The sequence below is a fragment of the Perca fluviatilis genome, chromosome 15 (assembly GCF_010015445.1).
Source record: "Perca fluviatilis chromosome 15, GENO_Pfluv_1.0, whole genome shotgun sequence".
NCBI lineage: Eukaryota > Metazoa > Chordata > Actinopteri > Perciformes > Percidae > Perca > Perca fluviatilis.
The window spans coordinates 415,001-435,000 of record NC_053126.1 but is presented as its reverse complement, the minus strand read 5'-3'; the positions used below and the strand labels follow the sequence as shown (position 1 = coordinate 435,000).

The window sequence follows — 20,000 nt, the reverse complement described above, 5'->3', positions numbered from 1 at the left end:
TGCTGCAGCGTTACATGACTGTAGTATAATTGAGCCCTGTTTAAAATTAACTTTAGACCTAGAACACAATACTTGAGCGAATTTCTGATTTTTTAAAAAGGTCCCATGGCATGATAATTTCACTTTGAGTTTTTTTGGGAGCGAACACTTTCTGTTGACCACAAATTAACTTTACATTTGGTAACTGCAGTACTGGTTGTATTGTGTGTGTTAATGCATCTCTCAGAGTTAAGTCCCTCGCTGCAGCACTTTGTTGGACTGCTTACAGCCCCAACAGAGAAAATACAGAAATCCTTGACCTTTTCTAGTTGGTATACAGCATATAGCTGCGTATCACGTAGACTACGCCACTGATTTTGATGCTCACACTTATTTTACATTCATGTCCTTGTATGTAGAGTACTACACAAGAAGCGTAGTCTGGGGACAACCTTCACCCACAGGAACAGACTGGAATGTGTGAATTTATTAGGAGCATCGGCCATAAAAGGCGCGGTTTGAAAGGAAATGTTGCACTGAAATACATAGCTTGGATTGCGTGAGACCAGAAAGTATAAAGGGGGAGTTATTTTGATGTTCGTAGAGACACTATGGGTGCATGCTCTTAGGAGTGTGTACACATGGTTACCTCCCTTTCTCGGAGAGAAACCTTGGCGTCTACATTTGGTGCATGTCAACGGTTCTCCCTTTCGTGAAAGTCTGTTTGTTTGTTGTGTGAATAAAGCTGCATTAGTCTGAACTCCTTGTACTCAGCATTTGTTAAAGTCCTCATCTCATTTCCAGATATTTCCCCATATATCAGCCAAAAGAATGCACAATTAACAGAAGAGGAGGACAAAGAAAGAAAGGGAGGAAACGACAATAAAATAGAGCTGTTCTAGACTAGAGAAAGTCCACTAACTAAGGCTGGGTTACATGAAAACATGTTTTGTGCTGGTCAGGGGGGACTTTGAGATTATGCAGCTGTGTTCAATACTCGACAGCCGACTCGGCTCTTTCTTTGGAAATGCTTTCTCCCTCCCCTCCTTGCACTTAAGTCATGGTTATATAACCCACACACTGAAACACAGAGCTCGCCGTTATGCAACAGAACGCCACTCTGCAGTGACCCATCAGTGGCTGGCCTTTGACTCGTTGTTGGACTATTCCCGGGTCAATACACCCTGTACTCTGGAGGACAGCAAGGCTAATGTAAACTACAGCTGTATACGTGCCGATAAATGCTTATCTGCAGCGCAACTGAGAACATTTAATCAAGTTCTGTACTTAAGTGCACATGTGGAGGTACTTGTACTCTACTTAAGTCTTTTCTTTTCATGCAGACTAGTCCAGCTTGTTTTTACCTTCACTAAAGTGCTCGTTTTGCCGCTGACAGACTCAGATTATTATTCTAAAATGACAACATTATGGAAAGGATTTCTAAGGAGGTCGAGCTTTCTGTTAAAGAGTAAGATCCTTTTTTTAAAATATCAAAACATTCCAGCTTCCAGGAAGGCACTAGGATATGGTTATGGTCACAGCGCTGCCTGGAAGGAGACATTGGGGCCTTAAAACACACCATCGAGTGCAGGTGTTGCAGACAGCTAAAATGGCACTTTTTTATTAATTAACTTTATTGGTTATCGTCAGGGTTGGGCGGTATCCAAATTTTGATACCGTCAAACCTCCTCCCTATTTTACCGCGGTATACGGTATTACCGCAAGGCTCAGACGGCGTCCCCAAACGGTTGGCTTGTGCACCGTGCAGAAACTGAATACCAAACACTAATACTGGAACAATAACACAACAACAACAACTTACACAAACCACACTTTCTCCTCCACACTGTCACCTGACGACAACCACACATCATTATCCAATCCACCTTTATTTATAAAGCACTTTAAAAACAACACTGTTGACCAAAGTGCTGAACGCAGTCTACGAATAAACAATAACACACAACAGAGGCACAACACAAACATAAAAAACCAATAAAAATAAATACAGCAATACAAAACTCAAAGTCAACCCTCAAACTGAGTTAAAAGCCAAAGAAAATAAATGAGTTTTAAGACGAGATTTAAAAACAGCAAGAGACTCAGTCAGTCTGATGTGCAAAGGCAGCTCATTCCAGAGTCTCGGAGCTGCCATAACTTACATAAATTATATTTAATATTTAATCCTGGTCTCCTATATATAAGTGCATTGCATTTTTTTTTAATGACCGTATTGAAACTGATACCGTTGCTATTTTTAAGACCCCGCGGTATACCGTATTATTGTATTACCACCCAACCCTAACGCAGACTGATGTCATGAAGTGGTGTATGTACGACACGCCAATTCGTATGCCATTGTTGGCGTGTTACCAAGACGCATACTCACTTTTTAGCGTGTTTATCAACGCTGCTTATCTGTGAGTGCCGGCAGACAGCCAAAGAGACGACAGAAGAAGAAGACGAGAGAGGTTATGCAACTACAAGTCACTGCCCGGTGAACTTCAGCCGGGAGGTTTCTGCTTGGACGGTGAAACTTGTCTGTGCTCTGCTGGAGAAAGCTGTGTGGAATGGTGATGAGTTGGCCAGAGAAACATCAGGAGCCAGCTCACCAAAAAAACTCCCAAAAAACACACAGCTGTTTGCTCAACACGGGTCACTTCGGTCAGGCCGTCTTGACAATGTTACATCAGAGAACTATTCTGGGGAGGAGGGTCCCAGCACGTCTAACGCACCTATCAACAGCATTTTAATACTTATTATACAAGCGTGTGTGTGTGTGTGTTTGTGTTTGTGTGTGTACACACACTTGTGCTTGTGTGCATGCGTGTGCGTTTGTGTGCTCGTGTGTGCACGCGTGCTTGTGTGTGCAGTTGTGTGTGCTTGTGTGTGTGTGTGCTGGTGAGTGTACTTTCATTAAACTCTATCCAATAAAAACAATTCTATTCAAGTAATTCTGGCGTTCAGCATGAAAATGACTAGTCAAAAGAAACGGGACGCCTACCGTACACTAGAAGCCTCCAAAATTTCTCTTAAATGAAATCATGTGAATGAACTCTACGTATCTGTCCCTTAGTGAAGTTGAGTCTGACCCCCCGGCCTTAGTGCATAGTCGAGATCACACGTGTCAAACTCGAGGCCCGCGGGCCAAATCAGGGCCCTCGCAGATTATGATCTGGCCCGCATATCAATTTAGGTTCACCATAGATTTTGGCCCGCCTAGTTGTGCGCCAAAACCACAAACACGGGAAAGTGTTTTTTTAACTGCAGTTAAATAGACATTCAAAGCAGAATTTGGCAGATTTGCCGACTTTGAGACTCAGAAATTCCTTCATATTTAGACAGAAACAAAAAAAGATCATCGTTTTGCTTGATTTGCTAAATTCTACGATCGCTAAGGAACTTTTCTGCTGACTTTTGTAGGGCTTTATGTCGACAACAATGCAACATAAAGTGTCAAAAGTGTCAGAAAATGCATCAAAAGTGTCAAAATGCATCAAAAGTGTCAAAATGCATCAACTTCCTGATGTTAAACTCAGACAAAACGGAAGTTATTGTGATAGGACCAACGCACTGCCGAACTTCGTTTTCGAAAGATATAGCTACTCTGGATGGTATTGCCCTGGCCTCCAGCACTGCTGTCAGAAATTTGGGAGTTATTTTTGATCAGGATTTATCCTTCAATGCCCATCTACAACAAACCTCAAGAATAGCCTTTTTCCATCTTCGTAACATTGCCAAAATTAGGAATATCCTGTCTCAGAATGATGCTGAAAAACTAGTCCATGCATTCGTTACTTCTAGACTAGATTACTGCAATTCCTTATTATCAGGTTGCCCAAATAAGTCCCTTAAGGCTCTCCAGCTGATCCAGAATGCTGCAGCACGTGTTCTGACGAGAACTAAGAGAAGAGATCATATTTCTCCTGTATTAGCTTCTCTGTATTGGCTTCCTGTGAAATCTAGGATCGAATTTAAAATCCTCCTCCTGACTTACAAAGCTCTAAATGGTCAAGCACCATCATACCTAGAAGAGCTCTTAGTACCTTATTGTCCCACTAGAGCACTGCGCTCCCAGAATGCGGGGCTACTTGTGGTTCCTAGAGTCTCTGGAAGTAGACTGGGGGCCAGGGCCTTCAGCTATCAGGCTCCGCTTCTGTGGAACCAGCTTCCAGTCTGGGTTCGAGGGGCAGACACTGTCGCCACATTCAAGAGTAAACTGAAAACCCTCCTCTTTGACAAAGCTTATAGTTAGGGAGTGAGGAGTTGCAGCGTCCACCTAACCCGGCCCACTGCTTCTCCTCGTAGTTAGTTATGCTATTACAATTCTAGACTGCAGGGGAGGCTGTTTCCTTCCTATGACACACTGAGCTGCTCTCTCTTCTCTACTTGTTACTTCTGTATGCATCCTGTCCCAGAAATGCTTGTTACTAATCTAGCTCTGGGGAGTTTACTCCCCGGAGTCCTTATGTTTCTTCTTCGCAGAGCTATGCTCTGTGATTCTCTGCAAATCCCGGCCGCATCCTGCTGCGTCCTGCTGCGTCCTGCTGCCCTGCTGCTGCGTCCTGCTGCGTCCTGCTGCGTCCTGCTGCGTCCTGCTGCGTCCTGCTGCGTCCTGCTGCATCCTGCTGCGTCCTGCTGCGTCCTGCTGCGTCCTGCTGCGTCCTGCTGCATCCACCCATGCTCTGCAGCGCCACGCTACATCCCGCAACGCCCTGCTGTGATGTTCCTATGCACAGAGTAGTCTGGATCCGGTATAGGGGACTGCACTACTCAGTATGACACGATGTGCCTTGCTATGACATGAACTTCCACGATAACCTTCGACGTCACTGTGACCTTTAATGTGACTATTATCGCCACTGTTCATCACACCCCCAACCGGCCCATCAGACACCGCCTACCAAGAGTCTGGGTCTGCCGAGGTTTCTTCCTAAAAGGGAGTTTTTCCTCGCCACTGTCGCGATAGCCACTGCTAATGCTTGCTCTTGAGGGGATTACTGTAATTGTTGGGGTTTTGGAAATTACAGAGTGTGGTCTAGACCTACTCTATCTGTAAAGTGTCTCGAGATAACTTTTGTTATGATTTGATACTATAAATAAAATTGAATTGAAAAGTGTCAAATGCATCAATAGTGTCGCAAAATGCATCAGTAGTGTCGCAAAATGCATCAATAGTGTCGCAAAATGCATCAGTAGTGTCGCAAAATGCATCAGTAGTGTCGCAAAATGCATCAATAGTGTCGCAAAATGCATCAATAGTGTCGCAAAATGCATCAATAGTGTCGCAAAATGCATCAAAAGTAGTAGTATAAGTAGTAGCAGTAGCAGTAGTAGTAGTAGAAGATAACTTTATTGTCCCCATGGGGCAGTTGGGTTTGCAGCACAATCGCAAGGCCCTTTATGACAAGACATCAGACATATGATACAAACAAAGAGTCCTTACATCATACACCGACAGACATAACATGAAGAATATACATCACACACTACAGTACACTGCACACCCTTGGGTATGACCAGGCCAGCTGGACGACTAGCTTATTCTGACTGATTTGAGGCCTTTATGGCTCGTGGTATGAAAGAGAATTTGGATCTGATCTTGGTCAGAAGGGGCTGGCAGAAACGACGCATAGATGGCAGTAGTTTAAAATGTGATGCCAGGGGGTGTGTGTGTAGTCACATACAATGTTATTGGCCTTTCTCACCAGTCTGTCTTTGTAAATGTGTTCAGTGCTCGGTAGTGTTATCCCAAGTAACTTGCTGGCAGTTTAAACAGTTTTTCTGATTGTCTTTTTCTGAGACTCAGTGGCAGAACCAGCAGATAATACAGCGAGTTAAAGCACCTTCAATAAAAGCAGCATAAAACATTTGGAGCATTTTGTTCTTGCAGCTCTATGCGTATGAGAAAGGGTAGTGCATGTGTCAAACTCGAGGCCCGCGGGCCAAATCTGGCCGCTTGCAGATTTAGATCTGGCCCGTGTATCAATTTGGGTTCACAATAAATTTTGGCTCTCCGATTTGTGCGCCAAACCAAAAACACAGGAAAGTGTTTTTAAAAACTGTAATTATTAGGGCTGCCACCTCTTAGTCGATTACTCGACTAATCGGTCGTTTTGGTCTTAGTCGACTAAGATTTCTTTAGTTGATTAGTCATTTTTTATGCTTATTCGTGCTTAATTACTCATTTCCAAGAAACTTCTGAGCACAATTGTGGTAAACACAAGATTTAAAGTGGTGCTTTTGCAGGATTAATTGTGGAGAAAGTAAAAGTTTTACAGATGGTTAATTAACTACATTTATATTTTGCTTTTCTAGTCTTAACCACCTCTCAAAGCGCACAGCTCTGTCACTTAAATCAACTAATCGATTAGTCGACAAAATCGTATAAGTGTTAGTCGACTAAGAATTTCTTTAGTCGAGGACAGCCCTAGTAATTATTAGAGGTGGGGAAAAAAAAAATCGATACAGCATAGTATCGCAATATTTTTCGTGGCAATACTGTATCGATACACAGACGCCAAGTATCGATCTTTTATGATATATGTTTTGGTCAGTTTGTCTGCTTGATGATCGGATTTTGCAGCAATACAATTGAAGTGAGATGAACAGACAGAGAAATGTATCTTTTTAGATGAAACAGAAGTTTCCTACAAATTTTCCTTTGGGGACATCATTTGAAATTGGGAAGAAGTTGGAAAAAAGGTAATACATTGCAATATATCGCAGAATATTGCAATATATCGCAGAATATTGCAATATGTTTAAAATCGCAATAATATCGTATCCTGACATAAGTATCGTGATGATATCGTATCGTGAGGCCTCTGGTGATAGTAATTATGTGACATTCAAAGCAGAATTTGGCAGATTTGCCGACTCTGAGACTCAGAAATTCCCTCAGAAGCAGAGAGATATATTATTAGATATAATATTCAGGCTGAGAAAACAGGCGGTTGTAAAAAAAATAAAATAATGTAATCATTGTTTTTCTTGATTTGCTAAATTCTACGATGGCTAAGGAACTCTTTTGATGACTTTTGTAGGCCTTCATGTCAACAAAAATGTTGAAAAAAAAGCTAAAAATGTGGTGACAAATGTCTGAGAAAGCCACAAAAACAGCTCCCAAAATGTAAAATTAAAAAAGTGGCATGCAGTAACAAAAGCACGTCAACAATCTCTCCATGTCTGGCCTTTGGTGCGATTCTCTGTTTCCAGTGTGGCCCCCCAGTGAGAATGAGTTTGACCCCCCCCGGGACACTCACCTGGAGTTCCACTCGGTGAGCTTGGTGGTGGGCAGCGCCTTGTATGCCGGCGTGATGATGTAGGAGAGCCGCGGGCTGGCCACCGAGAAGAGAAGCTGGAAACCCACGAAGCTGGCAGCCACCACGGTCAACTCTCTCGTCTCCATCACTCACCTAAACACAACGGGGGCAGACAGGAAGGGAGGGGCAGGGGGGGGCGGACACAGAGAGTGTGATAACACACAGACAGGTTCAACCAATGGGTGTCAGTCATCCTGGGCAGCGAGCGCCAGCGGAGGAAGCGAGGTAGCAGCGAGCGCCAGCGGAGGAAGCGAGAGGGTGAAGAGTAGAGCTGGGCAATATGGAAAAAAAAAAAATCTAATATCTCGACTAGGGCTGTGCTCGACTGAAGAACTTCTTAGTCCACCAACACTCAACTGTATCGACTAATCGATTAGTTGATTTAATCGACAGATCTGTAAATCTGAGTTTCTCCACCAAGAGTCCTGCTAAAAGGATGCATATATTGAATAAGATAACGCCTCCTTTGCATATTTAAAACACAACATTTCAGAGAACGTGTAATACAACAAATAATTACCTTAATGAAAGTAATCAAAGTAGGTTTCACGGTGATATCAGTGAGGTCAAAGGTCAACCCTTAATTCTTGTGTTTACCAGAGATGAGCTCGTATGTTTCTTGGTTATCAGTCATTCAGCATGAAAACAGCATCAGACATGACTAATGGAGTAAAGAGATCTAAGTTGACTAAGACCAGAACCAGCGATTAGTCGACTGATCCACTAAGAGGGAGCAGCACTAATCACGATATTGTTGACCAAATACCTCGATATCGCGACGATATTGTAGGGTTGACAATTGGTGCTTAAAAAAAAATATTTACTCAATGAGATTTTTGATAAATAATCATCATTAATGTGTATATAATGACTAAGTGGGTTAAGGCAAATAATAAAAAAAGCTAGAACAGTTTGGTGAATTCAAATTACATCACTCTACTGTAATCCAGCCATTAAAACCAGGAAAAAAAGACACTTAAACACTTATGTCATATCACGATATTACGATATCCAAAATCTAAGACGATATCCAGTCTCGTATAACGATATCGATATAATATCAATATATTGCCCAGCTCTAGTGAAGAGGCACCCTGTGTGGTTCATCCAGTCCACAAAGAAACAGAAGAAAGGGAAAGAGACAGAAGGGAGACAAGCCGAAGACATGGGGCTGTCTAACGCAAGTGACATGAGAGATTTAGACAGGCAGGGCGGTGCATAGAGGGGAATAAGAAGAAGGAAAGAAAAAAGGCACAAAAGAGAGACTTAAGTTAAGGATGACGGAAGAAAAGAAATGCAGAAAAGAGTGATTGTGTGTTGTGAATACAGTGTGACGCACAGCGCTTGGACTGGGAAGAGAAGCCCTCCATTTATATGCATATTTTACTTAATGCATACTGTACTTAACCCCCCTGGGGTCCTCGGGTCAAGTCTGACCCCTTTTCTAAGTTCTCCATAATCAGAAATGTGGGTTTCTTTCAACATAATTGCCCAAAGTAACACAGATGGTTCAACGCAGCGCTGTTCGCAATTAAAAATGTTCAAAAACACGTCAGAAAATGTTGACAAAAGTAAAACATATAGCACCAAAAACATTGAAAAAAAGTGACTAAAAAAGGCATTGAAAGCCTAGAACACAGCAGAATACAGCTTTGAAAAAAGGGTGAAACAACAAGGCACTAACAATAGTTTAAAAAAAGAGACAAAAATGTTGAAAAAAGCATCAAAAGAAATTTGAAAAATTTGCTGATTTTCAGTTTTGACCCGAGAGGACAAGACGAGAGTTTAAGGCTGTTTTATGGTTCTTCGTAGAATCGACAGCGTGCCCCTGCAGACCCCTCTGGGTCTACGCCGCAGCCTGACCTCACCTCTCTAGAGTCACTCTGAAGATCACCATCACTCTCTCACTCTCTCTACCACACACAGGTTTGTGGCACTATCTTTGTGGGGACCAGTCATTGACATAATACATTCCCTAGCCCCTTACCCTAACCTTAACCATCACAACTAAATGCCTAACCTTAACCCTTACCCTAACCTTAACCATCACAACTGAATGCCTAACCTTAACCCTTACCTAATTCTAACCATAGTCCTAAAACCAAGTCTTAACCCTCAAACAGCCCTTTAAATTCGTGGGGACCAGCATTTTGGTCCCCACGAGGCTGTGCAGACCCCACAAGTATACTGTAGTCCCCGGTTTTTGGACCCAACGAATATAGTAAAACAGGTACACACAGTCTCACACAGACACACACACAGTCTCACACATACACACAGTCTCACACACACACACAGTCTCACACACACACACACACAGTCTCACACACACACACACACACAGTCTCACACACACTCCACAGAGGCATAAATCGGCTTTAAGTTAACGATGACTGAACCAAAAATTTACAGAAAAGGTGATTGCGTGTAGTGAATACAGGACGCTTACATTGGGAATGAAAGCCGTCTATTTATATGCATATTTTTTGTGCAATAGGGGGATTACAGAGAGTTGTTTAGGACACGGCAAAAGTCCCTGAGCAGAAAACAAAAGGCTGAGCGAGAAAAGAAAAGAGGATTGTCAAGATGGGAGTCACAGGTCCAACTCACGAGACAGAGGAAATATTTCACCACAACAATGCTCTTTATGTGGCCCACATCGCTGTCTAAATCAGACATTTGGTATTTGAGTTTCTTTCCTTATTGCCAACACTGATTTATCTCTTAAATATCTCTTAAATCTCTTATATTCTCTTAAATAAACACATGTCAATAAACTCTAGGGGTCTGATTCTCAGTTTCCAGTGTGGCCCTCTGGGAGATGGAGTTTGACTCCCCTGAATAAAAAGGAAAACATAGGAAAGGACTTCCTTTCATTTGTTTTAAATGCAACAAGCAGTTTGTTGTATTTCAGCAGAATACTGAAAGCAGAACAACTGAGTACACTTTAATATCCGTTTTATTTAGCGTAAGTAATATGGTTATTGCATATGGCATACATTACAGGCCAAAAGTTTGGACACACCTCATTCAATGGGTTTCCTTTTTATTTTTATGACTATTTACATTGTAGATTCTCACTGAAGGCATCAAAACTATGAATGAACACATATGGAATTATGTACTTAACAAAAAAGTGTGAAATAACTGAAAACATGTCTTATATTTTAGATTCTTCAAAGTAGCCACCCTTTGCTTTTTTTGATAACTCTGCAAACCCTTGTGGGTGTTGGGTTTTTTGGGGTGGTCCTGTTTTTTTTTTTTCGGGGGTGGTGTTTTGGGGGGGTTTTTTTTGTTTTTTTTTTTTTTTTTAAAAAGCAAAGGGTGGCTACTTTGAGGAATCTAAAATATAAGACATGTTTTCAGTTATTTCACACTTTTTTGTTAAGTACATAATTCCATATGTGTTCATTCATAGTTTTGATGCCTTCAGTGAGAATCTACAATGTAAATAGTCATGAAAATAAAAAGGAAACTCATTGAATGAGAAGGTGTGTCCAAACTTTTGGCCTGTACTGTATCTTCCTCATATGGTGCAGCTCTACTACACATCAGTGTCTAAATCAGACATTTGGTATTTGAGTTTCTTTCCTTATTGCTAACACTGATTTATCTGACCGGTGTACTTATTATGGCAGCGTTGGGAGCATTAGACCAGAGAAACCAGAGCTGCTGCTGCTGCTAATATTCTCTCCATGCATCGTAGGGCTGCTCCCTCTTACCGGGGGACTTCCACCAGATGTGGAACGGCTCTGAAACGGCGCTGGAGTCATTAGCTTTCCATTAAAGTCAGCGTGTGCGTTTCCACCGGTTGCATAACGGCTCCGACTCCGGCACAGCTCCGGCGGCGCAGCAGATAGGCAGAGCTCCTATTGAGCTCCACAGCAACTCAGATAGCGCGGGACAGGAAGTAGAGCACAGAAACCAAATAAACATCCGGTTAATTTTCAAAATAAAACACACAGTGCTCACGGGGGGATCATAGAACCAGTCCTTCAAGAAAAATTGAGGTTTTTTTGTCATTGTTGAGGGCAAAAATCCTTGATTATGCGGCACGTTTTCTTAAAAAATGCGATGGAATATGCGGGATATTTATGCAATGAAATTGCAGGAACTTTCTAAAAATTGCAGTTTGATGAAAAAGAGAAAACAAAGTGATTCAACTTGATGATCTTAAGGAGCAATTCCATTCATTATTTTAAAAAACAGTTTAAAACATCAATTTTAGTTAAATATATGGTGGACAAAGAAAAATTGTTTGCGATTAAGTGTATATGTCTGTAGGTATGTCTGTATGTTAGGGGTGGGAATCACCAGAGGCCTCACAATACGATATCATCACGATACTTATGTCACGATACGATATTATTGCGATTTAAAAAATATTGCAATATTCTGCGATATATTGCAATTCATTAACTTTTTTCCAACTTCAAATATTTCCCAATTTCAAATTGTGTCCCCAAAAAGGAAACTTCTGTTTCATCTAAAAAGATAGATTGCTCTGTTTGTTCATCTCACTTCAATTGTACTGCTGCAAAATCAGATTGTCAAGCAGACAAACTGACCAACACATATATAATAAAAGATCAATACTTGGCATCTGTGTATTTTTCCCCCACCCCTAATGTATGTATGTATGTATGTATGTATGTATGTATGTATGTATGTATGTATGTATGTATGTGTATATGTGTACGTATATGAGTATATATATAGTATGTATACATGTATGTGTGTATGAATACACATGTTTATGCATGTATATTGTTTATGTTTAACTTCTGAAGGGTAGATGTTGTTTTGTCAAACAGGGTAGGTGTAATAAGCCACGGCTTCAGCCTACACCTTTTCAGTTACCACCCTTGTTTCTAATGAATTTGCTGTACATATATTACGTTCTATGTTCAGTAACTGAATAAACTTTCATTCATTCATTCGTTCATTCAACTTTCTGCTAAGTTACATTATGGGACTTTTTTTGTAAAGCCCCGCATATTTTGTGCGGAAATCAGCAATTTATGCGGCGAAAGCGCGGCTTATTTGAAAAATAATGCGACTTTGGCCGATTACGCATTGAATTATGCGATATTTTCTGCAGGGATCGTATTTATTTACACCTTGAAAACACGGCACAGAGCTGTTTCCCCTCTACTCCTCTGGTGGTGGTTTGGTGGCTCTATTCTGTGTGAATATTCTCGCGACTAAAGTCAAGAGGGGACCGTGCTTTCGCTGTGGTTGGTCCTAAGCTGTGGAATAGCCTCCCTGTCTCCTTGAGATCGCTGTCTTCTTTATATGAGTTTAAACTCAAAACTAAAGTTTTATCTCTTGGAGCGTGCATTTTCTTAAATTCTTATTTTTTATTTATGTCTTTTTGTTGTCTGAAGGATGTTTTATTCTATTTTCTTATCTGACTCTTGTTATGTGAAGCACAGTGGTCAACTTCTGTTGTGTTTACTTGTGCTATATAAATAAAATGAAATGAATCTCTTTCATATCCAAGCTAAATTGGTATTGTAACTGCAATGTTCCTGACCTATCTGATATTTAGGGCTGCTCCCTCTTAGTGGATTAGTGGACTAATCGGTGGTTCTGGTCTTAGTCAACTTAGATCTCTTTACTCCATTAGTCATGTCTGATGCTGTTTTCATGCTGAATGACTTATTACCAAGAAACGTACGAGCTCATCTCTGGTAAACACAAGAATTAAGGGTTGACCTTTGACCTCACAGATATCACCGTGAAACCTACTTTGATTACTTTCATTAAGGTAATTATTTGTTGTATTACACGTTCTCTGAAATGTGTTTTAAATATGCAAAGGAGGCGTTATCTTATTCAATATATGCATCCTTTTAGCACGACTCTTAGTGGAGAAACTCAGATTTACAGATCTGTCGATTAAATCAACTAATCGATTAGTGGATACAGTTGAGTGTTGGTGGACTCAGGATTTCTTCAGTCGAACACAGCCCTAATACATCGATTAGTGGTTTTGGTCCATGAAATATAAATAAAACAAATAAAACATAGCTGGGCGATAGGGAGAAAATCAGAGATCACAATATTCTTGACCAAATACCTCGATATTGATATCGTGGCGATATTCTAGGGTTGATAATTGGTGCTTTAACAAAATATCTTCACACTAAGATTTTAGGTAAATAATCATCAGTAATGTGGATGTAATGACTAAGTGGGTAAAAGGTAAATAATAGAACAGTTACAGTCTGGTAAGTTCACTTTACTGTAACACAGTAGCCTGGGTAACCCTGACGAACTTCTGGCAAATTTTTAGATTAGCTCTGCAAGTCAGTCTGGCCGAGAGTCCATTCAAGCCCATTTCCAATATCCCCAAAATCAAGGCACCAATCACAACCGTTGAGGAGGGCTCTACACCAATCACAACCATTGAGGAGGGCTCTACACCAATCACAACCGTTGAGGAGGGCTCTACACCAATCACAACCATTGAGGAGGGCTCTACACCAATCACAACCGTTGAGGAGGGCTCTACACCAATCACAACCGTTGAGGAGGGCTCTACACCAATCACAACCGTTGAGGAGGGCTCTACACCAATCACAACCATTGAGGAGGGCTCTACACCAATCACAACCGTTGAGGAGGGCTCTACACCAATCACAACCGTTAAGGAGGGCTCTACACCAATCACAACCGTTGAGGAGGGCTCTACACCAATCACAACCGTTGAGGAGGGCTCTACACCAATCACAACCGTTGAGGAGGGCTCTACACCAATCACAACCGTTGAGGAGGGCTCTACACCAATCACAACCGTTGAGGAGGGCTCTACACCAATCACAACCGTTGAGGAGGGCTCTACACCAATCACAACCGTTGAGGAGGGCTCTACACCAATCACAACCGTTGAGGAGGTTGCTAAAGTGCATCCCCACCATGCCGATGCTAAAGTGCATCCTCATCATGCCGATGCTAAAGTGCATCCCCACCATGCTTGTTCTTCAGGGAGATTACAGCACGCTCTGTTCTGGACTCTGGTCCGAGGAATGAACAGGAGTTTTGACTAAACCACAGAAATGATGCAAGCCATTTAAAGCCAGTTATTCCAGGAAAGCCTGCGATTAGGATTGTGCAAGGTAGAGATTACTACTCACTAGGGCTTAAACAATACAATCCTCGCAATATCAACTGGCGCAATAAACACGCCATGAAATGTAGAGAAAAGCACTTTATAATGTATTTATCAACTTAGGTTCACAATAAATTCAGGCCCACCTCGTTTTTGTTGCTAAAGTGCCTGGCTTTTCACGGCCCCCAAATGGCCAAATATCGCTCCTCATTGAATTTGAAAGCTGATTCACATACTACAGCTCCTCACAGTCCCATTGATGCCCAGCATGTCCATATCTAGTGTGGAGTTATGGAGAAAACCCAGCAAATGCCTGACTTTGCCCGGCCCGATTTTCTTTTTGACGCCTTTCCCAGCGGTTTATGGGCTTTTTTTCAATGCTTTGGGCACTTTGATTTAACATTTTTGACACTTTACTCAATGTTTTGCCACTTTTTCAGAAGTTGTTGGCGCTTTCTGATATTTTTGTCACTTTTTCAGACAATTATGAGCTTCTTTCCAACTTTTTTGGCGCTTTTTTCAACTTATTTGTCGCTGGCTGAGGAACATTTTTGCCGAACTTTTTTGGGGGCTTTATGAGGCCCAAAACGTAAGTGAAAAGACTACAGTATATGAGACAATAATACAGTCAAAATATTCTATTCTCTTAAATAAACGCATGTCAATAAACTCTACGTGTCTGATTCTCAGTTTCCAGTGTGGCCCTCTGGGAGATGGAGTTTGACTCCCCTGAATAAAAAGGAAAACATAGGAAAGGACTTCCTTTCATTGGTTTTAAATGCAACAAGCAGTTTGTTGTATTTCAGCAGAATACTGAAAGCAGAACAACTGAGTACACTTTAATATCTGTTTATTTAGCGTAAGTAATATGGTTATTGCATAAGGCATATCTTCCTCATATGGTGCAGCTCTACTACATGAATTACTGGAATTGTTGAGTCTTGTAAATTATAGCGTGGTCTAGACCTACTCTATCTGTAAAGTGTCTTGAGATAACTCTTGTTATGATTTGATACTATAAATAAAATTGAATTGAGACACAAAAAGGTAGAAACCCAATGTCAAGTCATTGTCTTTGTAAAGCAACCCGAGTCATTTAGCCTCTGGGTAAGCACATGGCGCTTCAGGCATGCCGCCTACATTAAGATCTATTTTTACCCTAAAAATGTCCAACGTCATGCATGCATGCATACTGTTCTGTAAAATACGAGCAAACAAAGGACAGGCTGCTGAAGGAAACTAAGCCCCCTCAATTTAAAGACTGCCATGAAGATTACAGCTCAGAGCCACCAGAGACAATCCTCACCACAATTTCACACCTACGGTTTATTTTATTAATTTTTTGGGGGCATTTCTGCCTATATTGGACAGGAAAGCTGAGATATGAAAGGGGAGAGAGAAGGAGGAAGACATGCATGAAAGCAGTCACAGGTCGGACTCGAACCCTGGACCTTCTGCGTTGAAGAACAAACCTCCGCTTATGTGCGCCCGCTCTACCGACTGAGCTAACCGGCCACGTTTTGTTTTTTTAATTAAAAGAAAACATCTGCAGAATACACTTCAGAATGGATCAAAATTAAATAGGATGCCTGACATCTTTCAAAAGCAGGTTTCCCACAATTCATAGCAGCTGTAAGACGTGCAGCGACTGCTTCATTACCTTCTCCTATGTCTGATTTAGTAGTAGAGATGCAACGATTAATCCATCAGTTAGTAGGGCTGCTCTCTCTTAGTGGATTAGTGGACTAATCGGTGGTTTTGGTCATTAGTCAACTTAGATCTCTTTAGTCCATTAGTCATGTCTGATGCTGTTTTCATGCTGAATGACTTACTACCAAGAAACGTACGAGCTCATCTCTGGTAAACACAAGAATTAAAGTGGTGCTTTAACAGGACTCTTAGTGGAGAAACTCAGATTTACAGATCTGTCGATTAAATCAACTAATCCATTAGTCGAGCACACGTTTCAGTGAGATCTGTTCGGATCCTCTGCACTTCATCGCGACTGGACTTGATCCACGTTATAAAGACCAGTACTTGGATGCGGAAATAAAGCAGGGCGCACGAGAAATGATCCAGGTCGCCATGGAGACGGAGAACCCACGAGGAGACGGAGACGGAGCGCGCCCAGCGCAGGAAGAGATCAGAGCGCAGAAACAAAGACTCGTCTCTCTGCACCAGATGAGGGGCATGCACCCTCGTTGTCTGATATGTTCAGGGAAATCCTGCAAGAAAGTGCCTCAAATAATAATAATAATAATAATAATAATAATAATAATAATAATAATAATAAGTAAGCTATTCTGTTCTTAGGCTACTATCTATCTATCTACTGTATGTGACTATCAGATTGTAGCCATATTTCTGCTAGATATTCTTTTAATTAAACTTTAATATTAATTTAAACAATTGCAATGCCTTAATTTTAGTAAAGTTAGTAAACAGTCATAGCCATAAATGCAATGGTACTAATAATTGGCATAATTTCTTTCGGTGTTTCGGTTTTGGTTTCCTCTTTTTCGGTTTTCGGTTTCGGCCAAGAATTTTCATTTCGGTGCATCCCTAGTCGATACAGTTGAATGAGTGTTAGTCAACTAAGAATTTCTTCAAATCGAGCACAGCCCTATCAGTTAGTCATCAGATAGTCATGTTAAGGTTATCAATTTCAGCTGTGCTTTTCCTACTATGACATGTCAAAAATGTCTGCTGTGAAAAAGGTCTATTGTCCCCCAGCAGCAGCAGCAGCAGCAGCAGCACATTCCTGGAGCCCGTGGAACATATGCAGCATGTGTCTGAATAATTCATCGGCTCTCTTCACCTGGCAGACCGGTTCCTGCTGCCCCACGGGACGCCTCCTCACTGCAGCTGACAGCCCGGGGCAGGAGAGCTGCTCTGCCGTATCTAAGGCCCTGTTTACACCAACGCGCTCAAGGGTCAAAATGACAAAATATTCTATCAGATGGGCCTTTTGTTTAGACGCCAACAGTGTTTTTGGGGCTTAAAAAACAAAGTGGAACCACCCCCTCCTCTCTCTCCCCCCTACCTATCCATCCATCCATCCATCCATCCATCCATCCATCCATCCATCTATCTGTGTGTGTGTGTATGTGTGTATGTGTGTGTGTGTGTGTATGTGTATATGTATGTATGTGTGTATATATGTATGTATGTGTGTGTGTATGTGTGTGTGTGTGTGTGTGTGTGTGTGTGTGTGTGTGTGTGTATGTATGTATGTATGTATGTATGTATGTATGTATGTATGTATGTATGTGTGTGTGTATGTATGTATGTATGTATGTATGTGTGTGTGTGTATGTATGTATGTATGTATGTGTGTGTGTGTGTGTGTGTGTGTGTGTGTGTGTGTGTGTGTGTGTGTGTGTGTGTATGTATGTATGTATGTAGGCTATATATGTATGTGTCTCTTTAACAAAATATCTTCACACTTAGATTTTAGATTAATCTTCATCAGTAATGTGGCTATAATGACTAAGAGGGGAAAAGGTAAATAATAGAACAGCTAGAACTAGTCTGGTCAGGTCAGAAGAGTACATCACTTTACTGTAATGCAGCCTTTAAAACCAGGAAACGACACTTAGTCTCATATCACAATATCGATATAATATTGATATATTGCCCAGCCCTAGTGCATACTACGTCACATTTCACACACTTTCGCGTCACCAGATGCACGCAGATTTCCCCCCAAAACGCTCGTCTAAACGCGGGATAAAAAGTGAGAACGCAACGCCACTTTTGGGTTCTCTCTTCAGATCGTTTCCGTCTAAACGTAGCATAATAGCGATTAATTTGACCGATATTGCGATGTGATTCACGACATTGGAGGGAGTGATCATTTTTGTATCGTTATTCTAACCCTTGTGTTGTCCCCGAGTCAAATTTGACCCATTTTCAAGTGTTTTTTAAATCAGAAATATGAGTTTCTTACAACCAAATTGCCCACAAATAACATGGATGTATGTATTTAAATTGTAGGGGAACAAATACAATGTTCTTCGCAGGTAAAATAGGATTGTTTTCATTGAATTTGGGATGTTTTATTCAATTTCATAGCATTTGAAAAATAAAATGTGAATGGTTTCAAAACCGCATCCTGACTAAACTTTGACTCAACATCCTCTGATCTCAACTATTAAGTCAAAATAACTCATCATTTCTCACCTATAATGTCATTTAAGTTTAGGTTTATTGACCACGAATAAAGAAAGCTTCGTAAAAAGTGACATAGGGGCGGCCTCTAGCTCACCCAGTAAGAGCGTGCGCCCAATGCAGGCCGAGTCCTTTGCAGCGGCGCGGGTTTGAATCCGACCTGCTGCCCCATGTGGAGTGTCTCTCTCTCTCTCTCTCTCTCTCTTAAAGGGAAAAGCCCCCCAAAAAATGTGACTTGTTGAAGTGGTCAGTTGGACTCAATCACCAATTACCGGAAATGACGAAAATCTAGTTGTTGTTGTTGTAGTCCCATAAAATATCAACGCGATATTCCGATGTCGATATAATTGCGATTAACTGTGCAGCCCTAAACACTGCTGCCTGTTTTTCTGCCGTCCAACGTTTGACCTTGTTCCACCGGACTATCCTGCTGCTGTCAGCACACCCTGACCCCGTGACTTATCGACCCTAACGCAAATGATAGCGGTTCAATTCCCCGTGTTCCTGTGGAAACATAAACCGGCCCCTATCTACCGCATTGCTACACCACACCAGTGGCTTTGCATAAACCTCGGTCCGCCTGATCTCACTCAGTCCCTGCAGCCAGGGTCCCTCATGACATGAATACTGATAAATAAACTGGTCATAATTGCCGTTTTAATCCCACAGAGATATTAAACAGTTAGCACACAGACTCTTACAGTAAGTAAACGCAGCCTTCTGAGAGTATCGTGCACCCTGAACAGCAACTGGCGTGGGCAGGGCCAATGTGGAATAGGAACAGTAAGTGGCTATAAATCAGTTTATCAGTACGTTTTTTTTTTATATTCAAAACATTGCACGCAATTATTTTTGCTAACGGCGAGCGACGTGTCAGATACATTCATATCAGTTAGGTTATTAATAGAAAGCTTTTATAACTCAAGCCAGGCAGGCAGGCAGGCTGGACGAGTTGCAACAAGGAGACGCAACCCTTTGAATTGAATTTCAGGGGCAAAGTTGATGCTAACGTTCTAAAGCTAACGTTCTAAAGCTAACGTTCTAAAGCTAACGTTCTAAAGCTAACGTTCTAAAGCTAACGTTCTAAAGCTAACGTTCTAAAGCTAGCATTCTAAAGCTAGCATTCCAAAGCTAACGTTCCAAAAGCTAACGTTCCAAAAGCTAACGTTCCAAAGCTACGTACGCTGCTGCGCTCCCAGGACGTGTTATGTATGTGTACAGTGCGTGTAACCCATAGGCCAGTGGAGGAGGTGGAAGCAGTAGGGGAGAGCGGGCTATTACCTGCTATCCGTCGCATAGGTCTGTGTAGGCGGATAAGCTCCAACCGTTTAGCCGCTGTCTCCTCTCCACTTTCTCCCAACTTGACGTTAGCAGGTCGGCTAACGTCGCTGTTGCCTGTCGCTGTGCGACCG

At 41.6% G+C, this 20,000-nt stretch overlaps 1 protein-coding gene across 1 annotated transcript in view; it reads right to left on the bottom strand.

Annotated features, from left to right (window-relative positions):
• The window catches only part of tlcd4b (TLC domain containing 4b), a 35,280-nt gene that overhangs the window by 15,072 nt on the left and 208 nt on the right, over nucleotides 1-20,000 (bottom strand). The window contains exons 1-2 of the mRNA XM_039824251.1: nucleotides 19,870-20,000; nucleotides 7,245-7,397 (exon numbers count right to left, since the gene is read on the bottom strand). The exon at nucleotides 19,870-20,000 is cut by the window's right edge and continues 208 nt beyond it. Coding sequence (XP_039680185.1) covers nucleotides 7,245-7,390 — 146 coding nt within the window. The 5' untranslated portion in view covers nucleotides 7,391-7,397; nucleotides 19,870-20,000. The remainder of the gene's footprint in view (nucleotides 1-7,244; nucleotides 7,398-19,869) is intronic.